The sequence below is a fragment of the Hetaerina americana genome, unplaced genomic scaffold (assembly GCF_022747635.1).
Source record: "Hetaerina americana unplaced genomic scaffold, ioHetAmer1.1.p SCAF_8, whole genome shotgun sequence".
In the NCBI taxonomy this organism is placed as follows: Eukaryota; Metazoa; Arthropoda; class Insecta; order Odonata; family Calopterygidae; genus Hetaerina; species Hetaerina americana.
Window position 1 is genome coordinate 36229114 of NW_027287427.1, and position 26923 is coordinate 36256036.

Genomic DNA, 26923 nt, shown 5'->3' on the forward strand with positions numbered 1-26923 from the left:
TGACCTGCTCTTAGTAAAAAGTCTACACTTCAACATCCCATTTGACTGTATGTATGTACTCCACTACAAATGCTCTCTATATGATACCCCAGTAGTGATCAGGATGCCAAAAAAGATCCTCTCACCACCAGGATTCCAACCTGGGCTCTCAGGGTGGGAAGCATTGGCAACTCCTAAGGTGACCATTGTATGCCACAGAAGCAAACAACTGATTCTATGCTGGTGTCATGAAGTTGAAGTACTTACTAAATATTAACCATAAACCCTGCTCTCCCCTATTTTAAGAATTATTCTTACCTATTTAATGAATTACTTTTCCTTCTTTCTACCACATTTCACCCTTCACAATAATTGCAAATGTACGAGTATTTTCAAGAGCACGAAGTAACCTAATCCCCACCTAAGTATGGATTTTTGGACATATGACATTGAACACTAGAATGCCAAGAATCGTAAAAAACTGAAAATAAACTCCTTGAAGGAAAACATAATCCCTATACCATGGCATATATGTATTTCCATCAATGGATGGAAGAATTATGATGCATCATTAGCCACAGTGAATTTTGCATTTGACAGTGATTTTAAAGTTAAATTATGTAGCAAACAACTGCTTTCATATTATCTATTCAATTTTCTTCACAGAAGAAAGGAAATTTGCTCGGGCTTTGAGGATGCAGTAACCTGCACCTAAAAATCAAGACCCAAGATGGGGAAAGCACGTGAATAAGTGAGGGAGGGATAGCTCACCTCATGCTCAGCCCAATTGTGAAATTCACATTTCAGGGTAGGGCAGCCAGTTCCTTCTACTATGATGTCTGTAGTTTCCCAGGAAGATTTGGTACCAACCTGATAAATCACCCAACTTGCGGGAGCTGGACAAGTCCAAAGTCATCGGTAATGGAACCTGGCTCCTCAGGCTAAGCACTAAACCCACTAAACTAGCATGTCCCCAGTTAATTTTAAGAAAATTAAAAAAGCTGAAACGGATATTTGCAAGCATCAGAAAAAAATTTTAAATTAACATTTTTACCCAGGAACACTGTTTCTTTTGGATGGCAAATCTCTTGATGTTCTTATGTTAAATGGAGCATGAGCTTTAGACTCAGGCTTTTTAAGAGGTTGTATATCATAACTTCCAGGTGCTGGACCATCTTTTACAATTCTTTTGAAACGTGGAGCTAGGGGACCATAAGTCTTTGGCCCAGACTTATGCTTCACCTGAAACACAGATTAACCTCCTCTTCTTACATCGATACTTACTCCACTTACTTTTGAATGAGGGTGCAGTTGCTTATGAGAAACTGCACCCTCACCTCATTCAAAATCTCCTCTAGAAATTTTACTCTTAATAATAAAAAAGACCAACAATTTCATTATCTAGTTGGCTAATATGAGATTAGTTTCCACAATGCAGACAAAAAATATCTGAAAAATCACTGCAAATATAAATACACTATGAATCAGTTTTTTATAGACTAAAATAGCATAATTACTAGATTGAAGTTTTCACATAAAAAAAATATTGGGCTAGACAGAAATTTCATAGCGTTAAGACAGTTTACATTGTGATGCTAGGACCCTATTGCCAGTGTTACATAATGTAAGTATTGGCTCAACCTGAAGTGCATGCTCACAGGTATAATTAGAAATTCATCAAATATGGTGCATATTCTTTCAGACCTTGTCAACCGAGTAAGAGGCAGGTGATATATTCGGGAAAACTTCAGGCTGATATCTTGCAGCCAGTCGGTTGAACTTGGGACTAAGTACAGACACATCTCGAACCTGAGTTGTCCCAAATGGTATTTTTTCTTTTGTCTTCGGCTGAACAAGGTACTCAAAGTCCACTACAAAACAATGAAAGGAGTCAATTAATACCAGATGGAATTTATTCAATACAAACATCAACTTTTACAAGTTTAAGGGTAACACATTCAATCACATTTTATTACTTTTGGTTGGTCTGCCAGCCAAGATAGTTTTCTGATGGACCTAGTGAGTTACATGTACCAGTGCGTCTAAGCATCTGGCTAAGCCTCATATGGCTCTAAATATCTTAATGTCACGAATGAAAATAAGCAAATTATTTCACACTGAAAACTTTCTACCTCCTTTCATTCCATCCAAATTGCCTTTTCTTTTTCTCCTCCTCCCACGTTTACCTATTCTCCCCTCTATCATTGCTTTCAAAATCCCATTGCAACCCAATATACCCTCATTCATGTCCTTCCCTTCTTTGAATTTCTACTGACAATGCCCACTTCACCTAACAATTCTTTGCTTGATATCCTTTCTATTTCATTTTTTCAGTCTTCTCCTCACTCATATCCCAAAAGTCTCCCACCTATGTTTTATACATTCACATTTCTTCATGTCTCTAGTATCAAATCTTTCCTCTTTGTAAAGGCTTCTTCCCCTAATAGAATTCTTCTTTAGATATCCTACGTTTTTTGCCCATTTTCATCTAAAACACTTCCTAAATCAGTGAATTTTTCTGCCTCCTCTCCCTTATGCCCACCAGCTTTAATTTTCAACTTCATCTTCCTTTTTCTTGACATTGATTATCATCCCGTAGTTATTTATCTCACTGGTTTTGTAATGCACCCAGACACTCAATGCCTATGAGACAATGGAGTTCAAAGATGGTTGAATTTTCCAAGATTACTGCATGAATAGCCACTCCATTACATAAATACACTGATATTTTTACATATAGTATTTTTGGCAGTTGTGGTTATATGCTTATAATTTGTGAAGCTCATTGATTCCATGAGATTGAAACTAGAACTAGGTACATCTCGTTCTCGCTTATTCACTCAGGTGTGTTCACTAGCATATTGTACTTAGTTTACTTACATTAACCTCTACACTAACATGTAATTAGGACTATGATAGATTGTCACTGATTATGTGTTAATCCTTTCGACTAGTCTCGTTTTCATTTCAAATAAACTGTTTTGGTCAATTAATTTTTATTGTTATTAATACTTAAATCCAATATCACACTAAACCATTCTTTAATCACCACATACTTTTTACCTCAATTCCATCCAATTATTTTCCTACTTCTTCCTCGCCCATTAGGCAATTTGTATTGATTTGGCAAATAAAACTATTTAAAATACAAGATATTCCTCCTCAGAGTTGTTGACCATGACCTGGAGACTCAGGCAAGAGTTTCAAATTGTAGTAATCATGACCACTATCAATGGATAGGTAGTTACCATATCATAGTTATCTCTTCAGATAAAAAGGCCAGTAGAAGCACAGCCTTCTATAAACATAAGGGCACCTAATTTTGCAACACTATCTGAATGAAATTTATATTCCAACAGGGAATTTTAATGGACATAGTACTCTTGTCATTGAAAATCTATCAGCATCACTAAGGTTTAGGGCATACATTTCTGCCTCATTATGGGTTCATGTGCTCATGAACCACATTTTATGTGAAAGTTGGACTGCCCAACTCCAGTAGTCATGGCCTACATGTCATATGGTTAAATGGCTGACTGTTGCATGGAAAATATTAAGGTCCGGATATGTATATCCCTCTCTACAGTCAAGTGAATCCATACATGTATTTTCTGCACTGCATCACCTTTAAGGTTTTGAGACAAAATACCTTTGTGCAGAGGATGTATCTTATATCTCAAAAAAAGGTAAGCACCCACCTTGTGCCCCCTGCAATTAAGCCAAACAGGAATGCTTGGTTATGGGAAAGTCCATCCACAGGGCTTTGAACCACTCTATATGAACTTCTGGTTCATGCAGTGTGAGTGTTATCTCACAATGGTTGGGAGTGAGATTACATTCTAGCCTTCGACAGCAGTTCACATGGAGTGGTTGGAGTATCTGAGGATGGACTATTGTACAATTGTTAGTACAACCAGACTAGATATGGGATTTACATTAATAAAATTAAATTGCTTCCACCGACTAGATGTTTTTCAAGCTATCAAGTTTTGCAAAGCCATCAGAATAGGATGCAATTGACGTTTGTTATTGGCGATGATTTTCAGTGGTCAGAAAAAGCTGTTGTTAGAAACCCTCAAAGGTTTTATACATGCTCTTTTCAAAGAACTCTCAATTTTTCATATAAGTAGAGTTGCTATTTAAAATATTTAATATAAACACTTCTGCATAGGGAATCAAGAATTGAGAACATTTAAAAGGAATTTAAGCTAATGCTATCGTTATGTACCTGTACTACCCTCAGTCAATAAGCTCTTTGATATAAATAATGAAGATTAATAGCATAAGTGACATTTTGTGAGGCCTTAAAGCAGTCCCAGATAGATTTGAATGAGGAACACTCATGTGCTGTTCCTATATGGTCATACAAAGCCCCAGAATATCAAATATTCAGATAGTTCCCCGGGGTGGAAGAAACAAAATTTTCTTAGTTAACATACTCCCAAACTCATTTTCCTAATTTTTTCAAGGTCCGTTTATTCTAACTATGTCTCTCCAAAAGGTCACAGCCAGGAACACATGGAACATTTTGAAGTGCTCACCAACACTCAGAGTTATACTTTATATTAGCTATTATATATAATCATATCATATTCCCTCAAGTAATTGATAGCCCTTAAGTTTGGATTTGCTGGCAGGTACATATTTCCTCAAGCGGGAGTCAACCAAATGTGTATGCATCATCTTTACTTATCAATCAAATAGTCTGACCAAGGTAACCCTTTGACTTGTATGTTTAATGAGAGAATAACATAGAAAATACTCTCAGCCAAATATTTTTCATTGATAGTTGATTGGAATAGTAAATTTGCATTTAAGTAGTCGTCCAAGATTGATTCGATATTTGAAATAAATATAGATCAATTATTCAGGAAGTTCTCTCGGGTTTCCCACCAGGTCAGCGTGGTGTGCACCGACGTTTCGACGGCTAACTCTGCCATCGTCTTCAGGGTGAAGTGCAGAGCAATGAATTCGCCATGTATTTATACCCTGTCGTAGGGTCAGGTGTCCTCCGATTGGTCCGATGTGTTCCCAAGTGCCGAGCCGCCCCGGTGACGTCTCGTACTTTCAATTTTTCTCAGCACAGGTCTCCACGTGCTGCTGATCTGGAAGCCAGTGTCCCTGTTGAAGGTATTCTGTCCTTCCAGTCGGATTTCCACGGCTTCCTTCGCCACTCGGTCCCAGTAGCCGTTCGTGTGACAAAGTCTTTTGGTGCTCCCCCAGTCAATCCGATGACCATGCGTGATGCTGTGTTCGGCGACTGCAGACTTCTCAGGGTAATGGAGTCTGATGCATCGCTCATGCTCCGTTAGTCGCTTTTCAATTGTGCGGCCAGTCTCCCCGATGTATACCTGGCCGCACTCACACGGGATCCGGTATACCCCCGGCGCCTTCAAACCCCGTTCGTCTTTTGCCGTGCCAAGGAAGTTCTTCAATTTTCCTTGTGGCTTGTGGATGGTTTCCACTTTATGTTTCCTTAGTATCCTGGAGATCTTATGGGATACCGTGGAAACAAAGGGGATGCTGACCCTGGCAACGGGTTTTTCTCTTTCCTCTCTCTGACGGTCGTTTCTGGTGAAGGCCCTTTTAAGGGCCAAATTGACCTCCCGGCTTGTGTATCCATTCTGAAGGAAAGTATTTTTCAGGTGATGAACTTCTGCCTCCAAACCTTCCTGGTCTGACACGCATTTTGCCCGGTGGATGAGCGTTGACATAACCCCTCGTTTTTGGGCAGGGTGGTGGTGGCTTTTCCCGTTCAAATAGAGATTGGTGTGGGTAGGCTTCCTATACACCTTGTGGCCTAAGCTCCCGTCCGCTTTCCTTTCAATTAGGATATCCAGGAAGGGCAGCCGACCGTTGCTCTCAATCTCCATGGTGAACTGGATGCTGGGATGAATGCTATTCATGTGGCCAAGGAAGTTGGTGATGGTGTCCGGTCCGTGCGGCCATATGATGAAGGTATCGTCCACATACCTGAAGAAATGCCTCGGTTTTAGTGGGGCCGTTCTAAGTGCCCTCTCCTCGAACTCCTCCATGTAGAAATTGGCAATCGCCGGAGACAATGGAGAGCCCATGGGGACGCCTTCCACTTGCTCGTAAAACTTCTTTTGGTATTGAAAATACGTCGAGGTCAGCACGTGGCGAAAGAGATCCACGATTTTGCTGTCAAACTTCTCTTCCAGCAGCAGTATGGTGTCCTTCACCGGAATCTTAGTAAATAAGGACACAACGTCGAAACTTACAAGAATGTCATGCTGATCCAGCTTAATGGTCCGTAGCGTCTGGACGAACTCTGCGGAGTTTTTGATGTGGTGCTCACACGACCCCACGTAAGGTGCAAGGACACCCGTCAGGTACCTCGCCAGATGGTATGTTGGAGCCCCAATGGCACTCACAATGGGTCTTATGGGAGTACCCTCCTTATGGATCTTGGGTAGACCGTATAATCTTGGTGGAACAGGCGCCTGTGGCACCAGGCTGCTATTCCTCTCTGACGTTGGCAAAGATTTCTTGATGAGGGCAATCGTTTTCCTTACAATGGAGTCCGTGGGATCCCGGGGTATGGTCCGGTAGGTTGGATCATGGAGGAGCTCTTGGATTTTTCTGTGGTAGTCCTCAGCATTCAGCAGTACAGTACGTCACCGGGGCGGCTCGGCACTTGGGAACACATCGGACCAATCGGAGGACACCTGACCCTACGACAGGGTATAAATACATGGCGAATTCATTGCTCTGCACTTCACCCTGAAGACGATGGCAGAGTTAGCCGTCGAAACGTCGGTGCACACCACGCTGACCCGGTGGGAAACCCGAGAGAACTTCCTGAATACAATACGCCGGGAAAAACTGAGATCCTTCATAGATCAATTAGTATCACATCAATTAGTATTTAATTCTGGAAAATTATGAATCACTCATCCCCAAGTTTAGTAAGCCAGGAAGAAGTTCACCAAACTCTTTCTAGTCTCTGTTATATTTATTAATTGCTTTGAAGTATCCCTATTATTTTTAAAACTGGTGTTCCGATTCTGGCTTGTCTTTTGACAACACAGTCAACCTCTACTTATCTCTCCAGAGCACGTAACTATGAGATAAATACTATCAATAATGCTCATATTAACGAAATCCCCAGACTACAGCGATAAGTGAAGGACTAAGGGGTTGTTCTGAACTGTTCCCAAAAACATAAGTTATCACAAATTGGGTAGGGGACCAGTTCTTTGCCCCGTGGCACGGCTTTCGTTAGAACACGGCGCCAACGGTTTACGTCGAGTCCAGAGGCAGCAGAATTAGTATCAGAGGTCTCTGCATCGTTTCCTTAGGCCAATACAATATGCTTATACAAAACTTTAACTAAGCTATTACTACTTACTTCACTTTTACTACACTATTTACGACAATGGACGTTTCGCCCCTTTGTATTCATATATGAAACCATGTTAACCTCCACTTTCTTTTCCCATTCAAATATCATTAGCTCATAAATTTTACTCAGGTTTACTTATGGGAAATAGATTAAACATTATTCGCAATTACTAATGGATACATTTCAAAAGGGTTTAATTGAATATATTTAAGGAAAACATTTCAGCATTCCGAGTGATAGTGCGACATTGTCACTACATATTGCTCCCTCAAAGTAAAATAATTTGATTTCTATTCATTATCATTAATTAATATAAATGCGAAATTCGACGACCATTGCCATACATTTCACGTATTTTATGCTATGGTACCCCGACAGCTGAGCCGGATAAACAAGTGCAGTAACATGACTAATTTCAGTCAACAGTTCTTCTTACGTACTTATTTCCATATATGTAATAAAATGAAGGCAATACAGATTTGTAAAATCCTTCGGCAGCACGGCGTAATCGTTTATCCGAAAGAAATCTTCAATCTATCTCAATTTCGTCAACGCTTGCTAAATTTGGGTTGCATATATGAGTACCATTTCACGATTTCAACACAATGGTATGGCAACCATGGAAACGAAACTTCCGGGAATAAAGAAACAAAATTGAACAAAATGAAGGTAACGGGGCGACCCAAGCAGCGGAGGAAGTGGAATCACCGGAATCCGACGAGTGTGGGAGCAGTTGGCGTGCTATTCCAGAGAAGGCTGTTGGTCGATCGAGATGTCGCTACTCGTAATGTGTGTCACACATGGCTCCGCCGACCGTGTCACGAAGAACATCGGTCTCGGAGAAATTTCGATATTATTACTAGGTAAAAGCTCTGTGAGCGTAATAAACACTCATTTATAGTATCACATAGTACATTGTTTATATGTTTATTAATAAATACATCGCTGAAAGTGCTTAGTATTTCTAGAATTGATGGGAAAGGTGCGAGGTCATTAATTCTTCCGATGCATTGCCATTTTGTATTACGAGTTTTGGCATTTTTAATCTTGATTGGCAAACATTAGTTTTTACACATTGCGGAATATGATTAATAAACATTTTTATTGTATCAGTGAATATAAATTCATGTGCTGTATATTAAAAATAACGTGTAGTGCTGTTATTACTCTGTTCGAGAGAGATTGTTTAGTATTAGGACTTCCAGCTAATGTATTTTTAAAATATTTGTTGCTAACGTTTAGTGTTTTAATGATTACGTTCCAAATTTGCAGTTTACTTGTCGAAACCTGCGGGTGGAGGGTGAGGAAAACGGAATGACTGCCTCTTCAGAAGACGTCCTGTTACAAATAAACCATGTGCGCTATAAGAAAAGTGATGGCACATTATATGTTATGAACGAACGTTTGGCGTGGATTATGGAAAATAGGGATACAGTTTCCGTTAGCCATTTGTATACGGAAATAAAATGTAAGAAGATGCTTATTTTCTTGTAGCTGTTGGTTCAATGTTTGTCATATCTAACAATTATTCTTCATTACAGTACAGAAAATATCACCCGACGGAAAGGCCAAAATACAACTTCAAGTTGTTTTACACGATGGTTCTGCCTCAACGTTTCATTTTGTTAACCCAATGGGACAACAGGGCCAAATAAAAGATAGGGATGACGTGAAAGATCTGCTTCAACAGCTTCTGCCCAAGTTCAAGAGAAAAGTGAATAAGGAATTGGAAGAAAAAAATCGGTATTACATATTTTAGTTCCTAATTTAAAGTGTAATGGTGGTAGGTTAGTGCAAGTCATCTCATGTTCTTTTTTTATATTTGTAGCCTGCTCTCCGAAAATCCAAAATTACTACAATTGTATCGAGACCTTGTAATAACTCAAGTAATTTCATCTGAGGAATTTTGGGCCCAGCATGCTAGCCAATATGCGCAAAAACAGAATCAGAAACAGGAAATCGGAGTATCTGGAGCTTTTCTGGTAAGGCGAATTCTCTTAGCCAATTGTGAACATTTATGTTTTATCATAGCGATATATTATTCGTAGTAACAAATATTTGCTTTTATTCTTTGGTGCACACATGAATGTAATCTACAACATGTATACATTCCCCAGGCTGATATTAAACCTCAAACGGATGGATGTAATGGGCTTAAATATAATCTGACGGCTGATATCATTGAGTCGATCTTTAAAACATACCCAGCTGTGAGGAAAAAGCATCTAGAGTACGTTCCTCATAAGTTATCAGAATCAGAGTTTTGGACTAAGTTTTTTCAGTCGCATTATTTTCATAGGGATAGGATACATGCTGGGACGAAGGATCTATTCACAGAATGTGCGAAATTGGATGACCAAGGTGTGTAATGTTATTGCCATCGTTTTTACCCGTTTAATTTTCTTGAAATAATTCGAAAATTTCTATTTTAGAAATTAAACGCGACATATCCTCGGGAATCAGAGACCCATTGGTTGACTTGTCATCTTTTGAAGATAACACATTAGATGAAGGTTATGGCAACAGTGCCGAAAAACCGTCACAAAATCAGAGTGGTAATATTGTTCACCAAAATATGATCAAAAGGTATGTTATATTAAATTCGCTAGTTGTGTAATAATTATTTTGTTTAATTTTCTGTAATATTTATGTTGATTGTTATTTTTTTGTACTTAGATTTAATCAACATTCAATTATGGTAATGAAAGCATGTCAGAAAAATTCATCAATATCTGGTAAAATTGAAAATTCAGCTAGTCAAACAAATGGTAATTGTTCCAATGAAGATGACAGTAATTCGCTGATTCAGCACAAGAAGGTATTAGCTCAGTTGTCCTGAAACCAATTCTGGTACTTGAAATACTTAGTTAAAATAAAATTTTTAAATGGAACATTTTTTATTTTAGCTTAAAATACGAGAGAAAATCACATATGATGACCTTGAAGAAAGCACATCCACAATTACTTCAAGATTAAATTTGTCTAAAGTTGAAAGGTATTTGCATGGTCCTTTGCCTGGGTCATCTAATGTTGCCACTTCTGATGAGGTGGTTTACTCACAGCAACAGTTCAAGCGAGAACTAGAAAGTTGGAATTCTCACAAGACACAATTGATAAATCCTGCCACGGCTGTCAATGTTTTGGGAGAGTTAACTCCTGGTGGAATATTAATGAAGGGATATGCTCAGGACTCATTAGCTCGTAAGTTTTCTCATTTGCTAACTCTCTTATTGTTTTTTAGCGTTTTTGATGTATTTCCATGGTAATAAAAAATGCCAGGCCTTCATTTATGCATAATAGTTTTTGGGTTGCTCTGTTGAAGGAAAAGCATTGCTTGCTTTTTTTTGTGCCCAGTTAAAGCCTACCTCTGACTAAATGAGGCGCTGAATGGGGAGAGTTCTCAGGGTAAAAAATACCATGCATGGTTAGCTAGAAGCAGGCAAGTGTTGAAATTCATGTAGTCCTAAAGAATGGTTTATGGATCTTCTTTTGGGCCTCTTTAATGTTTTCAGGGACTAAGGATTTAATATTAAGCTATAATAATTCTTCTCATCAATTTAGTCTTTAATTTTAAAGGAAAAAATTATTTTATAAGGCTAGTAATTAAACTTAATCTTATAATTTGACATTATTTTGCTGTTGCTGTTAGTGTTAAACTGCTTGTTTGCATTCTGTGAGCCATATGTAGTGAACTAATTTATCATATGCATCGTTTAAGAAATCTTTCAAGCCTTGTCCTTAAAGTATGCACAGTATAATCAACAGTGAGTTAGTTGGTTGCTGTCATGCTTAGTGTTGTCTCAGTAGACTTTTTACGAGAGGTTATTCCCTGAACTCCGTGCAATTCATGAGAAACTACTAAAATCCACAGTACTGGAATGAATGGTCGAAATATGCATTCTTTAATTGTATGGCCTTGTGAATGAAATGACAAGGAGGAAATTCCATTTGGAAGCCATGAAGTGGGTGGTGGAGAGAATTAAATGAGCCAAAAAAAGGCTTTGGACGTGCACCTTAACCCAAGGCCGTGGAGTGCAATGAAATGAAAGGTGACAAGATTTAGACCTATCAAAAGCAGCTATACAAATTTTTGTGTAGTAACATTGAAGGGTAATAAGAAAGCTTACGGTCATAAGACCATCTAGAAAAGACATGATTTCATGTTTTATAACGTCAAATTATACCTTGGTGATGAGAAACATGTATGCCATTGAGTTTTTAGTTGCAAATTAATTTTGATGTTGCATCGTTTCAAAGTTTCAACTGCAAGCACTGAAAAATGTATAACAGCTAGTAAGGTGTCTATGAAAAATTGTAGCTGTGCATTTTTTATTACTTTAAGAATGGTTTCTTAAATATCTCCTGCCAGAGTTATTGTTAATTTTCAGATAATCATCAGAATTTGGACAGGCTTTTTAATATTTCAGCATTACAATTATTGAAATTTTACTAAACATACGAAGGGATATTGTACTTTCACACAGAATTTTTATGGGTACAGTAGTGGTATGATTAAAAATCTAGTGGAAAAGAATTTAGTTTTTTCCTGTAATGGATATATGAAACTTTTATGCAGGGAAACCATAAATCATGATGTTCATTCAGATTATTCTCGTGACAGTTCATTTTTTCAGCTTATTGTGGAAAATTCAGGAATATTATCTAAGAAACAAGATCCCTGAAAAAAGAGAGGAGGACCCATGACAATTTAAAATTAATCCTTAAACAGCACTTTGGCCTTCACATCGAGATTTGAATAATTATATGTCAATAGAAACAATTACAAACACCCTAGCCCTAGATGGAGAAAAACCAACCTAGACTGGAATTGAACCTGCGACCTCTGGGTTGGCAGGCGAGGATGTTATCTCACCCTGACTGCTCCCTATTAGTTTGAGACTAGTAAATTGCGGAAAAATCGTAGGTTTCTTGGGCCAACCGCATGAATGCTGCAAATATTAATATCTTACTAAAGGTTAGATTTGATGTTGATTCATGCAAGATGTTTATTTTTTAATTATCCTGAATTACAGTGTCGCCTTCAATCTGGAATAACTTTGGGAAAAAAATGTTAAAAGTCCACAGAGCATGAATTAGAAATAGACATGACCCTTTTAATAACCTGAGGCACTCTTTTGTGGTTTTCACTGATGTTTTTAGGCACTGCCTCATGCATGGCTAAACCTGAGTCATCTTTGTAATAGGCCATTGTTAAATTCTTTCATCTGATTGTGACTAGTATCCCCTGGTGCATAAATGAAATTACCTAAGTGGATGTGGAGCTACCTTCAATCTGAATTCTCTTGATTAAGGACAGTAAAAAATTTGTAGAGAAGTATTTTCTTCCTTATGGAAAGATCAAATATATTGCCAATCAAAAGTATGAGCAAATGCTGGCACATTTTGTATCTGAGGATTTCCATTATATGAAATGTGGAAATGTCCCAGTAAATTTTCATGGAAGTAACATTAAACATTAGCAGCCTTGGGTAAGCATATTTGAAGATCAAAGCCAACTTGTTAAGCATACTTCCTAATTTAGATTGTAAGTATTAAAGACCACACCAAATGAACTGATAAACATAGCATAATGCTTTTGTGGTCAATGTTTGGCAGCCATGGGTGGAAATTTCACCACGAAAAAAAGAAAGATTTGAATTTGCGGTCAGTGGCATAATGGCCTTCAAGATAATGCAATGCATTGGCACAATATGTATCACAACTTACTAATAATTATTGCCTTAAAAATTCCATACTCTTGTATAAATGTTTGAAAATTAAATATGCACAATCAAGAATTTCATAAACGTTATACAATAGTATATTTTGGCATCATCTTGGACCTTCATCATTAAAAAAAGTATGTATTCTTCCAGTGATGCTAGGTAAACAGGAGCTGTTGTGTAAGGCTGTTAGTGAGGATAATCGTCATAAATGTAATTTGTTTTCTCGCAGCTATTTTATTATATTTCTTGTGTAAATCCGAAACATGAAGTAAATACTGCAAAATTGCTACACTTCCTGACTCATGACATTTTTCATATTCCAGTATTAAAAATCTTTCAAGCCTATGTACCCACTTAATGACACAGGTTGCATGCATGTCTAATACTCAGTACATCAAATAAAATCATATCAAATTAAATTTTTGCAAAAATTTTATCCAAAAATGATAGCACAAGCCTCTTAAGCTATTTGTGTCCCCTCCCTAGTTGTAAAAGAATTGGTGCCCCCAACATCAGAATAGTCAGAAAAATCCGCTTCCATACTGAAGTCCATGGGTATACTGGACATGGATTTGATCAGGCACAAGTGATGTGGGTCAAATAATTGGGAATCATGTCAACATTAGATCCAATGTGGAGGAAACATAGTGATATCCAAGTAGACCTGATTTTGGAATCAAGGTGCTCATGCTCACACACTGGGCAACTACACTTCAAGGTAAAATGCACAGGATTGTATAATAATAAATAGTCACAGGTCATAGCTAACGACCTAACATCCCGTACCACATGCCCTCAAGGTGGCTTACAAGGCAACACAAATGTCAACATCCCCGCATTCCAAGTTTCATTCAGAATTAGGTAGATAATTGTGTTTGAAGTGTTATGATCTAGCATTGGGAGCCTCTAGGTTTTGAATGTCGAAAATATTTTCTGATCACTGACATATTTAAGGGAATAATTTTGGAGTTAGTTTAAAATAAGGCCTGTTAAATCTGAAAGAATATCCGAAATGCACCGTAATTTGCCATCTTGGACGTTATTTTGATTTTATACCTTCCATTAGGCGTTCAATGTTAATGTCTTTTAACTATGCATTATTTTGTTTCAGAAATGGTCCCTCCTGATCTAGAACAAGAGATAAAGAATCTTTATGTGTCTTTGTGTGAATTACTGAGGCATTTCTGGGCTTGTTTTCCACCCACTACCCCATCTTTGGAGGAAAAAGCTGTGCATATGCATGAGGCCTTGCAGAGGTTTCATTCTGCCAGGCTCAAAGTTTTTGAGGTAAATAATAATTTTAGCTTAAGTAAGTTTTAGTTACCTGTCATGGTGTCTAGCAAACTGGCAAAGCTAACTGGCTTGAATTCTGTTCTGGGTGTTATGTTATTATGTCAAATTGTTTAAAAGTTAACTTCAATCATTTAATTTACATCGGTTCTATTCACTTCACTTGTGTGTGAATACTTATGCATCAAAAAATAATTGTACATGATCATCATTTGAACTAGAATCGACCTGGAGTTAATATGGTATGTTTATTATTTACACCACTAAGCCATTCTACTCCCCAGGGGGTTTTCATGAGTACCAGGTTTATACCACAGAATAAGTACAGGTACCAGCCACAGAATATTCCACACAATGAATGGTTCCAGAATTACCTTGTTGATTTGTCTTTCTCCATGAATTCCAATGTTTCAGGTAGAAATAAGTTAATTTTCTCTAGTATTAATGCTTAAAATATAAGTGACATGATACCCATGACAGGTTTGGGTAAAATTTATGTCAGGATGCTAAGAGGAAACATTTCTATGATTAGTTACATCAGGAAGGGTTTCTAACTGAAGATAACTGTATTGGAAAATCTCTACGGTAATCATCAAATATTCTTAGTTGGTCATAGATTTAATTTTTACTGAGCATAATAATTGCTTGCTTTTGTGTAACTTTTCAATTGATGGTGGGAGCAATGAATTAAATTTTCCATTATTATTGGTACTCCACTATTTAAGGTAGATTGGGATGAATGTAGGCTGGCTACTAATTGGTTCATACATAGTACCAATCATTAGTAAACTAGGTTGAATTCAAAATTAAATGGTTTCAGAGTGTAATAATGATAATTTATTTCCAATATTGACTAATACGTAGTATGGTACAGAATATCATACATTATGTAAGCATGTAGGGTACGTCAATAGTCATATCTTATGCTATAAATCATGCAAGTAAAATGTGATGTACCTCATTAGAGATTGGTTTAGAAGCAGTAAGATGTAAATAATTGAGTTGGTTAATAATCATGTGATTTAATTTTTTGTTCTGCCATCACTTGCCAGTTTGAGTACGTTGACTCAATTAAACATAATTAAAGCTATGGATATTGTGGTGGTATTTTTCAGTTAATGAATACCAATGTATCCAAACCCATATCAAATTCCTAATGGTCACTCAGAGCTTTAAGGATCAAGCTATGCTGTACTAAATCACACATTGTGAAGTTCCAACTATTGTGGTCGGTATCTAGTTCCTTTCATAATGACAAATGCAGTATCTCAGAAAATCACACAAGCTTTAACAAATTCCAAGAAGCTGCATGAGATATCGCAACAGTAACTTTTAATGGAGTCTAAAATGCATTTCAATGCAGCATATCAGTGTAAAAATCATTCACCTTGACCGAGTCGTCCTGGTCAAGGCCAATGATGTTTACACTCTGAAATTGTTGCACACGGCTTTAGTTCAGTTGAGAAAGTCTAGTGTTAAAAAGACAAGTTCATTTGGAAAAAATCTTTTCCCATGGTGCTACCTCACCAAACTGATGTAACCATACTGGTAATGGGAAGAAGGTGCAAGATCTGCATATTTTTGCTAAGGATCATTGTCAATCAAAGTAGGTGATCCTCATTTCAAGCACTTACATTTGGTTATTATTGTAAGGATTTCAATGGCCAATTTAAGTCCGCAGAAATAATATTCCCATTTGGGCAGAAGGGTGTAGCCATTAAAAATTAAGCGGCTAAACTAATGTTAATTCTTATTAATGTTGCTGATATTCACTTACAGGACAAAATAATCCAGGAATATACGCCACTTAGTCAACAACTCACTAGTCATCTAAACCAATTACTGAATTCTGCATACCGTAAATTTGGAATTTGGCACCAAAGAAAATTGCAGTCCATCAGATAGTGATACACAGGCAATTTCAAGTTGTGTGTGCTTCCTATGGTATTTATGTTTCATTTGTAAGTGAAAACATCGTTATTTACTGTATTTAATGTTCACATTCATTGTAACTGTTGGCATTGTTCTACTGCTAACAGGAGTGGCCATTGCACGGTTGTTGAAATGAAAATTGCCTTAGCAGTCTGTAATTGCCTTAATTACAAGCTGGAATTTTATGAAGCTACTTTTCATAAAATGAATAAATTCATGCTGCGATAAATCAGGGTAGAAACGGAATGGTTTCATTCTCAAATGTACCGATTCTGGTTTCATTATTGCATGAGTTGTAGTCCATATTGGAATTAAATTTCATAGAAGTGCTTTTGGTGAAATTCATTTGGGTTCAATTTCTTGGAAATTATAAATTTGAGGGATTAGTAAAAATGTTTAATAAAATTCTGAATTTGGTACTTTGAGTAATTCATTTACTGTAGAATTGTTAAGGAGTTACTGTACAAATGATTTAAAGTACTCTAATTTTTCAATTGAAATTCATGTAAGGTAATTATTTTGAAAAGTGTGCCACAATGTTCAATAAATCTCAGCCTTTCATAATATTGTTTGTCAAATGACCATTGTTTCATGTGTAGGAGAAAGTTGTTGTACTATTGAAACTATTTGTACTGTTTGTATATCATACCATTGCTAAATGTAAGTTCAGCCATGGTAACAATTTTATGTAAATAAAATTTTAAAAACTCAATGGTATTTTAATTTGCGAACATCTGCAGTAAGAAATTTTCCTTGATATTTCTGAACTGAAGTATGTCATAGTTTAGCCTAGTAATTCAAATGGTCACATCAACATAATATCCCACAAACCATGCAAGGATTTGTGGCATGCGTTGGTAGTTCACCAGACTGACACAAAGCCTTTAGATACCTAATCTCCTGTCTTAAGTGCACCAAGAGAAAGTGAGAGGTTTGCAAAGTGATAAATGCTCATCCAATTAGACAGCAACATTGCTGATCAAGGTATTGACTTAGGATGGGATTACCCCTTCACTATCAACCAGTACACTGCCACACTCAATGGTGTTGCACATAAATTACACAAGTTAGACAATGACACCTCAGGGAGGGCACTTGCCACTATAAAATTTCATATTCACATACTTACAGTAGCAGACTGATGGGAAAGTATCTCCAAAAACTTCTTAGTTTCCAGTTGTCACAAGTCCTACAGGGCTTGGGCTGGAAATTTTCAAATTAGCTTGTTGTGCTTGCTTGAATAATATCCTTTAAAAATTGAGTGGCGACATGGTACAACATGAGTAACGTCAAGGCAATTAATGATTATTTATCCTCGAGTGAAAATCTAATGACTGATTTATAACTAATTGTTTAGAATTCACTCATATTATATTACACTCACTCAATTAAAGCACCTGCGGTAAGCCAAAATAATTGATGAAAATGGTGCTTGCATGATGTTCTTTGATTGACAGACTTCACTTATCTACACCAGGAAATACTTTCAAATTCACCTCTGTGACTTCAATTTAAAAAATGAACTTCCTAGCACTCCTCCATGAAAGAATATTTCATTGTTGTTAAGCTCTATGGAATTCAATGATACACTAGTGAATCTTCATAAAGGACAACTTACCTAGGTATATCCCGTAGCATTTTCTACAAGAAACTAATAGACCTCAAGGAATTTAAACATTCTATTAAACAGCATTTAAGTATAACGGGATTCATCCAATAAGGAAAATTAGGCCAACATGATACAGGAAATGACAAGCCACAAAGCACTGCTCTTACTTAGTATTAGTACTCTCCACTATCAAATTAAACAAATTTTTGAGTCGCCAAAAAATTCCCAGCATGTGAACAATTAAACCAGGTAGGTAACTCCATGATAGACCAAACCCATTTAGAAAAAGGAAGGTATGTTACCAGCCTGCTATTTGGCAGCTGAATCTACAAGTGGAAATGGACTTCATCATATCACTATTTCATTCCCAAGTTGATTACAAGGCTTACTACGTCAGAAGACAGGTCAGCCAATAAAGCTACTGAAGTTTAAAAAAATTGGGTTTTCATAGAATTAAGACATAACATGGAAGAATTTAAGAACAATTGAAAGTAAGGGGCTACTTAATAGTTTAAGAAGAAAAAAACAATAGAAAATTCAATGCATATTTATTATGCAAAATGATTTAGTACAACCTCTGGGGAGGCCCCATGGAGGACTTAATATGTAGAGATCTAACATTCTGCCAATGTTTCTTTAACAACGACACAAGAAAGTTAATGGAAAGATGCACATTTTGCACCAGTTCATCAGGAGACATCTTCACGTGACCAACAGCTACTGACAGACACAGAACCTAGAAATACAGCAATTATAATGAACACAAGGAAACATCTAACAATAAATTTCATTCAATGAATACCTCTTCGCACAAATTACCTTTTTCATTTGAAACTTAATGGTGGACTTGACTTCCTCTATTTTTTGAACCATCCCTTCTTGGTGAGTGAGCAGCCCAGGGAATTTACCAGCTTTGTTTAAACCTGGGCCCAAAAGACGGGGTATTTGCTTAATCAATGCCTCACTGGCAAGAAAAGCATCATACTTCTTGGCTGAAATTTAATTAAATAGAGGTCAGTTCATTTCAGAATAAAGTTGAACCAATCAAACACACGAAGCAGTCAGAGTAATTCTAGAGCTTAAGTTTATCAGCATTATTTTCAGATAATACATGAATTCATCACAGAGGAATGGGATAAGTAAAAATGAAATTCACATACCTAGCTTTTTGACCAACTTCTTACTTTTGTTTAACTTCTTGAGCGCTTCCACATCCATAAAGGGAACATTATTTGCTTTGGCCTCATCACAGTGTTGTTGGTCCCCAAGAATGCACACACTCATTTTAGGTCTTGGGATATGCTTTAGCCTGTAAGTATAGAGAAGAGTTCATGATGAAAAAAGATCAAAATGAATTCTAAATGATAGCCTGTGAGGACCACCAATTAATTTAAAAAATCACTGCACAGATGTTCAATTTACTCCAGATTGAAGAGAGCTTTTGCTACCACTAGCTGTGGATGGTAATGAAAACTCCTGTCTGAAGGCACGCAAAACCAACTGCATTAGCCAGATTTTGAGAAACTGTTCTCACATTTTTAACTCACAGCACTAGGTTGAACATCAGAAGTTGGGGGATGACATAATTAAGAACACTAGCTCTGTTTGTTCATGATATTCTTATACTGGGAGAGAGCAGTGTTCAAGTGGACGTGATTTTGCTAGTTTAAAAAAGCCTTCGACAAAATACCTCACATAAAACTACTCACAAAGATAGAAGCATAAGGCATAAAATTATATCCTTAATATTTTTAAATTAGGATTGGTTGGATTAAAGATTTCTTGAATGACTGGGTTCAAAGAGTAGTGAGATGGAATTCGCTTAAATGCAGTTAAAGTTTCTTCAAGAGTTCTCTAGGGAAGTGTTATCGAACCTCGCCATTCATTCTGAATGTTAACGACATTGACTTCGTAGTCACCAGTAAGGTAAGTTTATTTGCCGACGATGCAGGGGTTTACCGTGATATCCGTAATCCCGAGGACACAGTAGGTTTGTCTGATGGTATAAACGCTATGCAACGCGGGTGCGCCACTTGGCAGAAAATTAAACCTAAAAAAGGGCGTAGTCATAATTTTTTGGAAAAAGACACCGCCCGAACTACTACTGCACTGGGGACACCAAAATGGAATGTGTTGACTCAAATACCTAGACGTTACCCACACACACGATCTTAATGGGTGAAACACCCAGGAGAGATAGGCAAATACATGGACATCCTGACAAAAATTTAAGATTAATTAGAATAGTTATATGTTACTGTGTTGATACGGCCAAAGCGCAATGTTATCTGCCGTTTAGAATATGGTTTAAGTAAATGGGATCCTCACCGAGATGGATTAATTGCAGATAGCTGCGCAAGCAGCATAGAGGAGCTAGGTTGAAATTCACTCCCGGAGCGAAAGTTCAACAGATTGAAGCTCTTGCATAAATTGGAAGGTCTCTCTAGCAGCGTTACTAAAAATTGATTATTACCCCAATCGTACTACGGTAGGAGAGATTAAGGGTGGAACAGATAATTTTACACGAATGATTGTTCGACCTTGGTTGGCTAGCAGGGTACATACATAAATAAGAGCACACTAATCTTTCGCATACTTAGCTCCCCACAGAATAGTAAATTCGAATGACTATGCCATCGTACCTTCACTGATTTATAACTATTATTTAAGCTAACATAGCCCATTCCTTCTCAATTTCTTGTACCTTCTTCCTCTCCCCAGGGCAGGAAGTTCATGCTTAAATATGGGTGGCTGATTGTCATATAAATTTAAGCATGCCCTCGCCAACAACCTTCATGGCACCCAATAAGGATCGAGTAAGTTAATACTCCAGCCTCAATAAATTAACAATAGAAAGTGTAATGTCCAAGAATATACAACCACTCAATTGAAAAGCTCGCTTGATAACAGCCAAATGCAAATCACTTCCGTAAATTATCTTACCATCATACCCTATATACAGATATTTTTTGCTTAGGGGAAACAATAGGAACATTCCACAACCTAGAATTTCAATGTATTTCTATCTCTTTGGTCGTTTTAAGTTTTTAAAAAATCAACCCCGTTTGACCGTGACTATGGCATACTACGTATTGCCACGAGGCGCCGTATCATCATGCTTTTCAATGTGTGGTTGTACCAGGTCTTCTACGTCAACCTGATTGACTAAGTAGTGTGCAGGCTAACATTTAATTGGGGCACATTCGAACCGTGAGCATTTAGTACTTAAACAGCAATGTTACACAGAGCACGCTGGAAAACATGACGTACCACTGCACACCGCCGACAGGTTAACTGTTATTTCTGCGATCCCAATTATTTTAAGACCCTGGGGGAAGGTCCGCTGGAAAAATCCAGCTTCCTGACCAAGTGCCACCAATATTCCATTGAATTTAGAACACCAGTATAGGCGACTTAGTCAGGTGATACGTACTTGACGGTCCCAGAGAAACGCTTGTCCTTCTGTGGATCATAGTTCTTCAGCCCAATCTGTAATTCAACAGTCTCTAAAAAGTTTCTCTTCTTCTCCTTTGAGTGTTGTAACACACTGTTGACGCACTCGTAAAGAGTTTCCCTGGATACCTTGGAACTACGTAGAGAAGTGAAGAGCAAAATTAACACGTGGAAAGATCTTGGAATAGTAACGCGAATTACTAACGGAAAACGAATTATTAGAAGAAAAAATTGTGTATATGATTGGCTACTTGGAAATAAATTTAAGGATGAAATGCTATTCTACGGGATTTAAGACCAGTAAAATACTTACCTCATATTGGAAGAATATGGCTCCTTACCGACCGGAAATTGTCACCCCACGACGTTCGCGAAACAAATGAGAGATATGGAAGCTTCAGTCGTCCGTTGCTTCCGTGCCGATACGCTAGCGCCATTCACTGTTGCCAAGTGGTTCCTAAAGAAATATGTGCATGGAATTCACATATTTCAAGAAACATAAAGAGATATAAAGATTCATGCGAGAATTCCCTTAGGAAATATGATGTATGATAACGTTTTTTTTTGCTTCTCTCTGTGGTTTATAAAGAATAATTAGGAAACTACAACCATCAGGTTTACTTTCTAATTCAGCAGAGCGGCAACGCAGTAATTTATTAATGTCTTGGTTTGCACGTGATACATCAGTTGTTTTTCCTATTGAAGAGGTTATACTTATAAAGTGTGTCAAAAGCCGTCAACAACCCATGAATAAAAATTTGGAATATGTTAGAACACGATAATCCTAATAAAGTGTATAACGCTCCATGCCGGTCCATGAAAATCCTTCAAACAAAGTATACGAATCACATAAATGTATTGAAGAATTGTATGTGTTCGGATTCTATGAATCGTTATTCTGAAAATTTTTGTTCGTGTTACGGTTTGAATATGTGAACCAATATCGAAGGATAAATGGTGCCCTTTCTTCTTTTAGCATTGCGATATTCAACTATTAAAATTTAAAAGTTCTACCGTAATTTCCTATTGAATTAGCAAATTACCATGAATGTAGGTTCTGCTATTGTGGGGACATGCCTTTTCTACCTATTGTATCAGTTGGACTGGGTCACCATATTTTTATTTTCTGTTGTAATCATGGCATCTATGGCATTGGGTGTTTCTTCAGTAATCTGTGCGCATATAATATTGTCGTCAAAGCATAACGTTGAAGTTTCCCCTCCAGTAGAATTAGAGACACTAGAAATATTTCTCCAGGTATATAGATGTCATTTGAGTATTGTTTCAGGCAGTGTACTGCGTTTTTCTGTATTAATGCCATTCTCTCATACTGCAGAAATCAGAAAGTGGAAACAAAGAATTGCCAGTTCATCAAAGATTTCCAGTCATTTATGGCAGAGTGGTTGATGGGTTATTACATCAATTAGTTGATCTGGTTCTGCGTGATTTTGTAACACCGTGGCTGAAGGATTTAACATTCGATCACGAGGAGCATATCCTTGACATTAAGTATGGCATATTTTTAACTTTTGGTGACACATGTTTGCGGTACACAAAACTATAGACAAGTTTTCCCGCAGAGGAGCCATTTGGAAAGCGATTCAGAATCTCCAAGAAAGACTCAACCGAATTGATGAAGCAAAGTTGGTCGCCGGCGACATGATTGTAAAAGTTACACAGCACTTTGAAAAGATTAGGGTTGCCAAAGCGATGGTGTAAGTATAATTTTTCCAATTGATATTCCAGTACATGGTATTTTCCTTTTTTTCACTAAAACAAAGTTTTCAAACTTCACATTTTTGGGCAGCGATGGCAGAGACAAGACCCCAGTTCTTGCTCTTTCGCCTCACTTGATGAGCAAGGAGCGCGAAGAACAATATCTAAGGAAGGTATCTGAACTTGCAGTGACGCTACTACTGAACCCACCATACTCAAACTGTCGCCCTCTTTGCCATTTACTACGGGAAGTTTTAGCATGTGCAGGTCAGTTCATAATATTTTGATTTGGAACAACTTGCATGTGACCCTACCTTTAGATCGGTGTTTTTAGGCGAGATTCTTTGTAAAGCTTAAAAAATGATACCTGAGCGTACAAGTTTCAGGAAAGCAAGCAAGTGCAGTAGTTATTTAAGCATATTTCCTATTTGGCATGAACTGTAAAGGCTATAGTGAGTACAAAAAATATTTCAGTCTATGGCATAATCCCAAAACATGGCTTTCTGGTTTCTATGTCTGTATGACTATTGATTAGCATTAGTTATTCGCAAATTAGTATCATAAATATACAACCTGTCTCAAAATAAAATGTTAAATAATTAGACAATTTTATTTCAAAGATAAAAACGTACCTACATAAATTATTCTATAAGTCTCCAGGTAATATTTAGTTCAATCTTTTACCTCAATAAAAGAGTTCCAAATAAATGAGATTAGGTATAATCATAAATAGGGAGTAAAATACATTATCATAAAGAATATGGCCTCATCATTACATTAACAGGAGAATGAAACAAATATTTTAGCTATGAAAATCAATTTCTAAATGTGACACATTTTAACAGGAATTCGAAGACTAATTAAAGTTTTCAACAAAATAACATTGTTGTTCAGTAAATTATACAAAAATGTTTTTCTGGCATTTTTAAATGAAAATGAATTCAAAAGTGACCTGTTTTATAGTGATTGGAATCTGTAGGCAAACCCAGTCAATTTAAGGCAGTCCTGGTAAATTTCCTTTTAACTTTTTCACTATGATTGATGTAACTATTGTAATATGGAGACCAAAAGACTGAAAAGTATACTAATAAAGACCTAACCTGTGTGTGCAATTCTCAGGGACTTAATATTCTTAACATTTTTAGAAAATCAAAACAGAACACCAATGTTTCTTTTGGCTCTCTATATGATGTAGTTGTAATGTGATATGAATAGAAGTTTTAATAAAAGGATGACTAAATCCTTAACTTTCTTTAACTGGCTTAAAGGATTATCACCAAGTTGATAATAAAGATAATAAAGATAATAAAGTCGACCACTGTAGGCCTTTTTTAGGATAGAGAGCAGGTCACTTAGTGGGTCAATAACATCTGGGGATAGCGCGTATAATATTATTAATAAAAATATAAAAGTCATTGACAACACTGGCAATGATTTAGAAAGACATGTGACACGCACTTCCCCACAAAGGCGTCCTAAATTACAGTCAGACACTAATAAGGACGTTATTCAACATCAAAATAATTTAACTATACTTGTTATAAATTGCAGAAGCCTCAAGAACAAATCAGCGGATCTAGAACACATAATCCAAACTCATTCCGCTGATATAGTATTAGGCACAGAGAGTTGGCTGTGCAATGATATTAATGACCAAGAAATTTTCCCAATAGATTTCAAAGTTTACCGACACGATAGAGATACAAGACCCGGAGGAGGGGTTTTCGTGGCAGTTAAAAGTCATTTTGAAAGCAGGCAAGTTTCATTTGAAAATAATAACATAGAAAGTGTTTGGTGCACCTTACTACGGACCAATCAACCCAACATAAATTTATGCTCTTTCTACAGACCTCCAGACTCAGATTTGAAAACACTTCACACCCTCAACGATCAAATTCACAAGTTTACACGTAAATATAATAACAGCATAAACATAATTGGTGGCGACTTTAACCTCCCTGGTATAGATTGGGACAGCAATATCGTTAAATCTGGGACCCGCGATCGCGAATCTTGCAATTCCATGATAAAATTGGTTCAAAGAAACTCCCTCCATCAAGCAGTACGCATGCCCACCCGTGGAAAAAACATATTGGATCTATTTCTTACAAACACGCCGGAACGTATTATTAGTGTATCAACTGATGAGGGCTTGAGTGACCATAAAGCAATTAATGTCCATTTGGACATAGCAATAAAAAAGATTGTTAAACCAAAAAGAAAAATTTATAATTACCATAAAGCAGACTTTGAATCTTTTGCCAATCAATTAAACTCTTCACTACCCGAGTTCAAAACCCGCTTAAGTCATGTCAACGTGGAAGAAACTTGGACAGAATTTGTCAATATCATGCAAAAAGGAATCGTAGATTTCATACCTATAAAATACGTTAAAGCAAATCGCGACCCCAGGTGGTACAATAAAGACGTTAGAAAAGCCCTTCGAAAGCAGAGAATGCTACACTCTAGGGTAAAGAGGGCAGGCGTGAACACATCATCTCCTGAGAATACACAATTATGGGACACATATAGATCCTCTAAAATTGAAACCAAAAAACAATTACGTAGCGCCTTACTGGAATTTAAACGCAAAGTACTTTGCGAGCACTTGGACACTGACCCCAAAGCTTTCTGGTCATATGTTAGGGAAGTAAATGGGAGTAAACAAACCGTGGCTTGCTTAAGGGATTGTAGCAATGTAATTCATACAGACAGCGAGGTTAAAGCTAACATCTTAAATTCATTCTTCCAAAGCGTTTTCTCGAATGATGTTGCCACCGCATATCTCCAAGAAACAATACATACTCCACCCATGGAAAAAATAACAGTGGACCAACAAGGAATTCTAAAATTACTTAATGAGATTAAACCCAACAAATCCCCGGGTCCCGAAAATATACCAGCTAGGGTGATAAAACATTTAGCTCCAAACATTGCCCCGTACCTTGAATTTATATTTAACAAATCCCTCACAGAGTGCAAAGTACCTAAGATTTGGAAAACCGCGCAAATAACGCCTATTTTTAAAAGTGGTGACAGGGAGGATCCCAGTAATTACAGACCTATATCTCTCACTTCTATCTGTTGTAAAATATTAGAGCACATAATTGTCAGTTCAATAATGAGACACCTTGACAACATTAACTTTTTAAGTGACAATCAACACGGATTCAGGAAAACCCGCTCCTGCGAAACCCAATTAGGATTATTTACACATGATTTACTTGTATCTGGTGAGAGAGGTAGGCAAGTGGATGCCATCTTCTTAGATTTTCAAAAGGCATTTGATAAGGTCCCACATGGTAAACTCATTCATAAATTAAAGGTCGCGGGTATAAACAAGGGCGCTATAAGTTGGGTTAAAGATTTTCTTTCAGAGCGGGAACAGAGGGTAGTCCTTGATGGCGCTAGTTCCGACAGCGTTCGAGTCACGTCGGGGGTACCTCAGGGAAGTGTGATCGGGCCGTTACTTTTCTTGATTTTTGTTAACGATTTGAACCGCGAAGTGAAAAGTAACATTAGGATGTTCGCGGATGACACGGTGATCTATCGGGAGATATCTGGGGATGAGGATCGTTTTATTCTAGCGCAGGATTTAGATTGCATTACTAAATGGTGTTCTAACTGGGGATTGACTCTAAATTATAATAAATGTTCAGTGGTAAATTTCTTTAAAAGATCAACGGGATTTGCTTACAAATTAGCTGGAGGTGACCTAGCAGTAGTTGATACGGTAAAATACCTAGGTGTCACATTCACTAAAGACTTAACTTGGGGGACTCACATACGTAAAGTCTGCGGTCAAGCAAATAAAAAATTGGGATTCATTAGACGCATTGTCGGCAAAAGTGA

The 26923-nt window shown here is 37.2% G+C and overlaps 4 protein-coding genes and 1 non-coding gene across 9 annotated transcripts in view; 2 read left to right on the forward strand and 3 right to left on the reverse strand.

The window, feature by feature from the left end:
* The window catches only part of LOC139697655 (uncharacterized), an 18354-nt gene extending 10408 nt beyond the window's left edge, over positions 1-7946 (reverse strand). For 4 of the 5 annotated variants that reach the window (XM_071596455.1, XM_071596456.1, XM_071596457.1 and 1 more), the window contains exons 1-3: positions 7786-7946; positions 1684-1850; positions 1034-1221 (exon numbers count right to left, since the gene is read on the reverse strand). In XM_071596455.1, coding sequence (XP_071452556.1) covers positions 1034-1221; positions 1684-1850; positions 7786-7795 — 365 coding nt within the window. In that variant the 5' untranslated portion in view covers positions 7796-7946. Of the gene's footprint in view, positions 1-1033; positions 1222-1683; positions 1851-1955; positions 3234-7785 lie in introns of those variants that run through there. The other variant, XM_071596459.1, reaches the window with a different exon arrangement.
* A 153-nt stretch (positions 7947-8099) lies between these two features.
* Positions 8100-16958, forward strand: Tfb1 (transcription factor B1). The gene is made up of 10 exons (XM_071596395.1): positions 8100-8208; positions 8618-8813; positions 8887-9088; positions 9174-9327; positions 9463-9706; positions 9778-9931; positions 10022-10163; positions 10252-10546; positions 14183-14358; positions 16141-16958. Exons 2-10 carry the CDS (start codon positions 8660-8662, stop codon positions 16264-16266), a joined length of 1647 nt encoding a protein of 548 aa, XP_071452496.1. The 5' UTR covers positions 8100-8208; positions 8618-8659; the 3' UTR covers positions 16267-16958.
* Positions 16959-18433: 1475 nt separating this feature from the next.
* Positions 18434-21777, reverse strand: RpL10Ab (ribosomal protein L10Ab). The gene is made up of 5 exons (XM_071596683.1): positions 21669-21777; positions 21336-21491; positions 19063-19211; positions 18722-18894; positions 18434-18638 (listed from the first exon to the last, which is right to left on the reverse strand). The coding sequence occupies exons 1-5, from the start codon at positions 21671-21673 to the stop codon at positions 18468-18470; spliced, it is 654 nt and encodes a 217-aa protein (XP_071452784.1). The 5' UTR covers positions 21674-21777; the 3' UTR covers positions 18434-18467.
* On the reverse strand, positions 18958-19024 carry LOC139698201 (small nucleolar RNA SNORD45). The gene has a single exon (XR_011702879.1). It is a non-coding gene; the product is annotated as a small nucleolar RNA SNORD45 (small nucleolar RNA).
* Positions 21778-22077: 300 nt separating the features above from the next.
* The window catches only part of snz (sorting nexin snazarus), a 42779-nt gene continuing 37933 nt past the window's right edge, over positions 22078-26923 (forward strand). The window contains exons 1-4 of the mRNA XM_071596712.1: positions 22078-22612; positions 22692-22864; positions 22936-23070; positions 23163-23338. Of these exons, the coding sequence (XP_071452813.1) occupies positions 22400-22612; positions 22692-22864; positions 22936-23070; positions 23163-23338 (697 nt within the window). The 5' untranslated portion in view covers positions 22078-22399. The remainder of the gene's footprint in view (positions 22613-22691; positions 22865-22935; positions 23071-23162; positions 23339-26923) is intronic.

Bases quoted from the DNA above. Each gene is read 5' to 3' on its own strand.
- RpL10Ab (XM_071596683.1), bottom strand. The intron at 18,895-19,062 runs GTATGTGAATTT...ATTAAATTTCAG, and splicing joins GAAGTTGGTCAAAAAGCTAG to CCAAGAAGTATGATGCTTTT. The intron at 18,639-18,721 runs GTAATTTGTGCG...CTGTATTTCTAG, and splicing joins TTAAGTTTCAAATGAAAAAG to GTTCTGTGTCTGTCAGTAGC.
- Tfb1 (XM_071596395.1), top strand. From the start codon at position 8,660: ATGACTGCCTCTTCAGAAGACGTCCTGTTACAAATAAACCATGTGCGC. The intron at 9,328-9,462 runs GTAAGGCGAATT...TACATTCCCCAG, and splicing joins GAGTATCTGGAGCTTTTCTG to GCTGATATTAAACCTCAAAC. The intron at 9,932-10,021 runs GTATGTTATATT...TTTTGTACTTAG, and splicing joins CACCAAAATATGATCAAAAG to ATTTAATCAACATTCAATTA.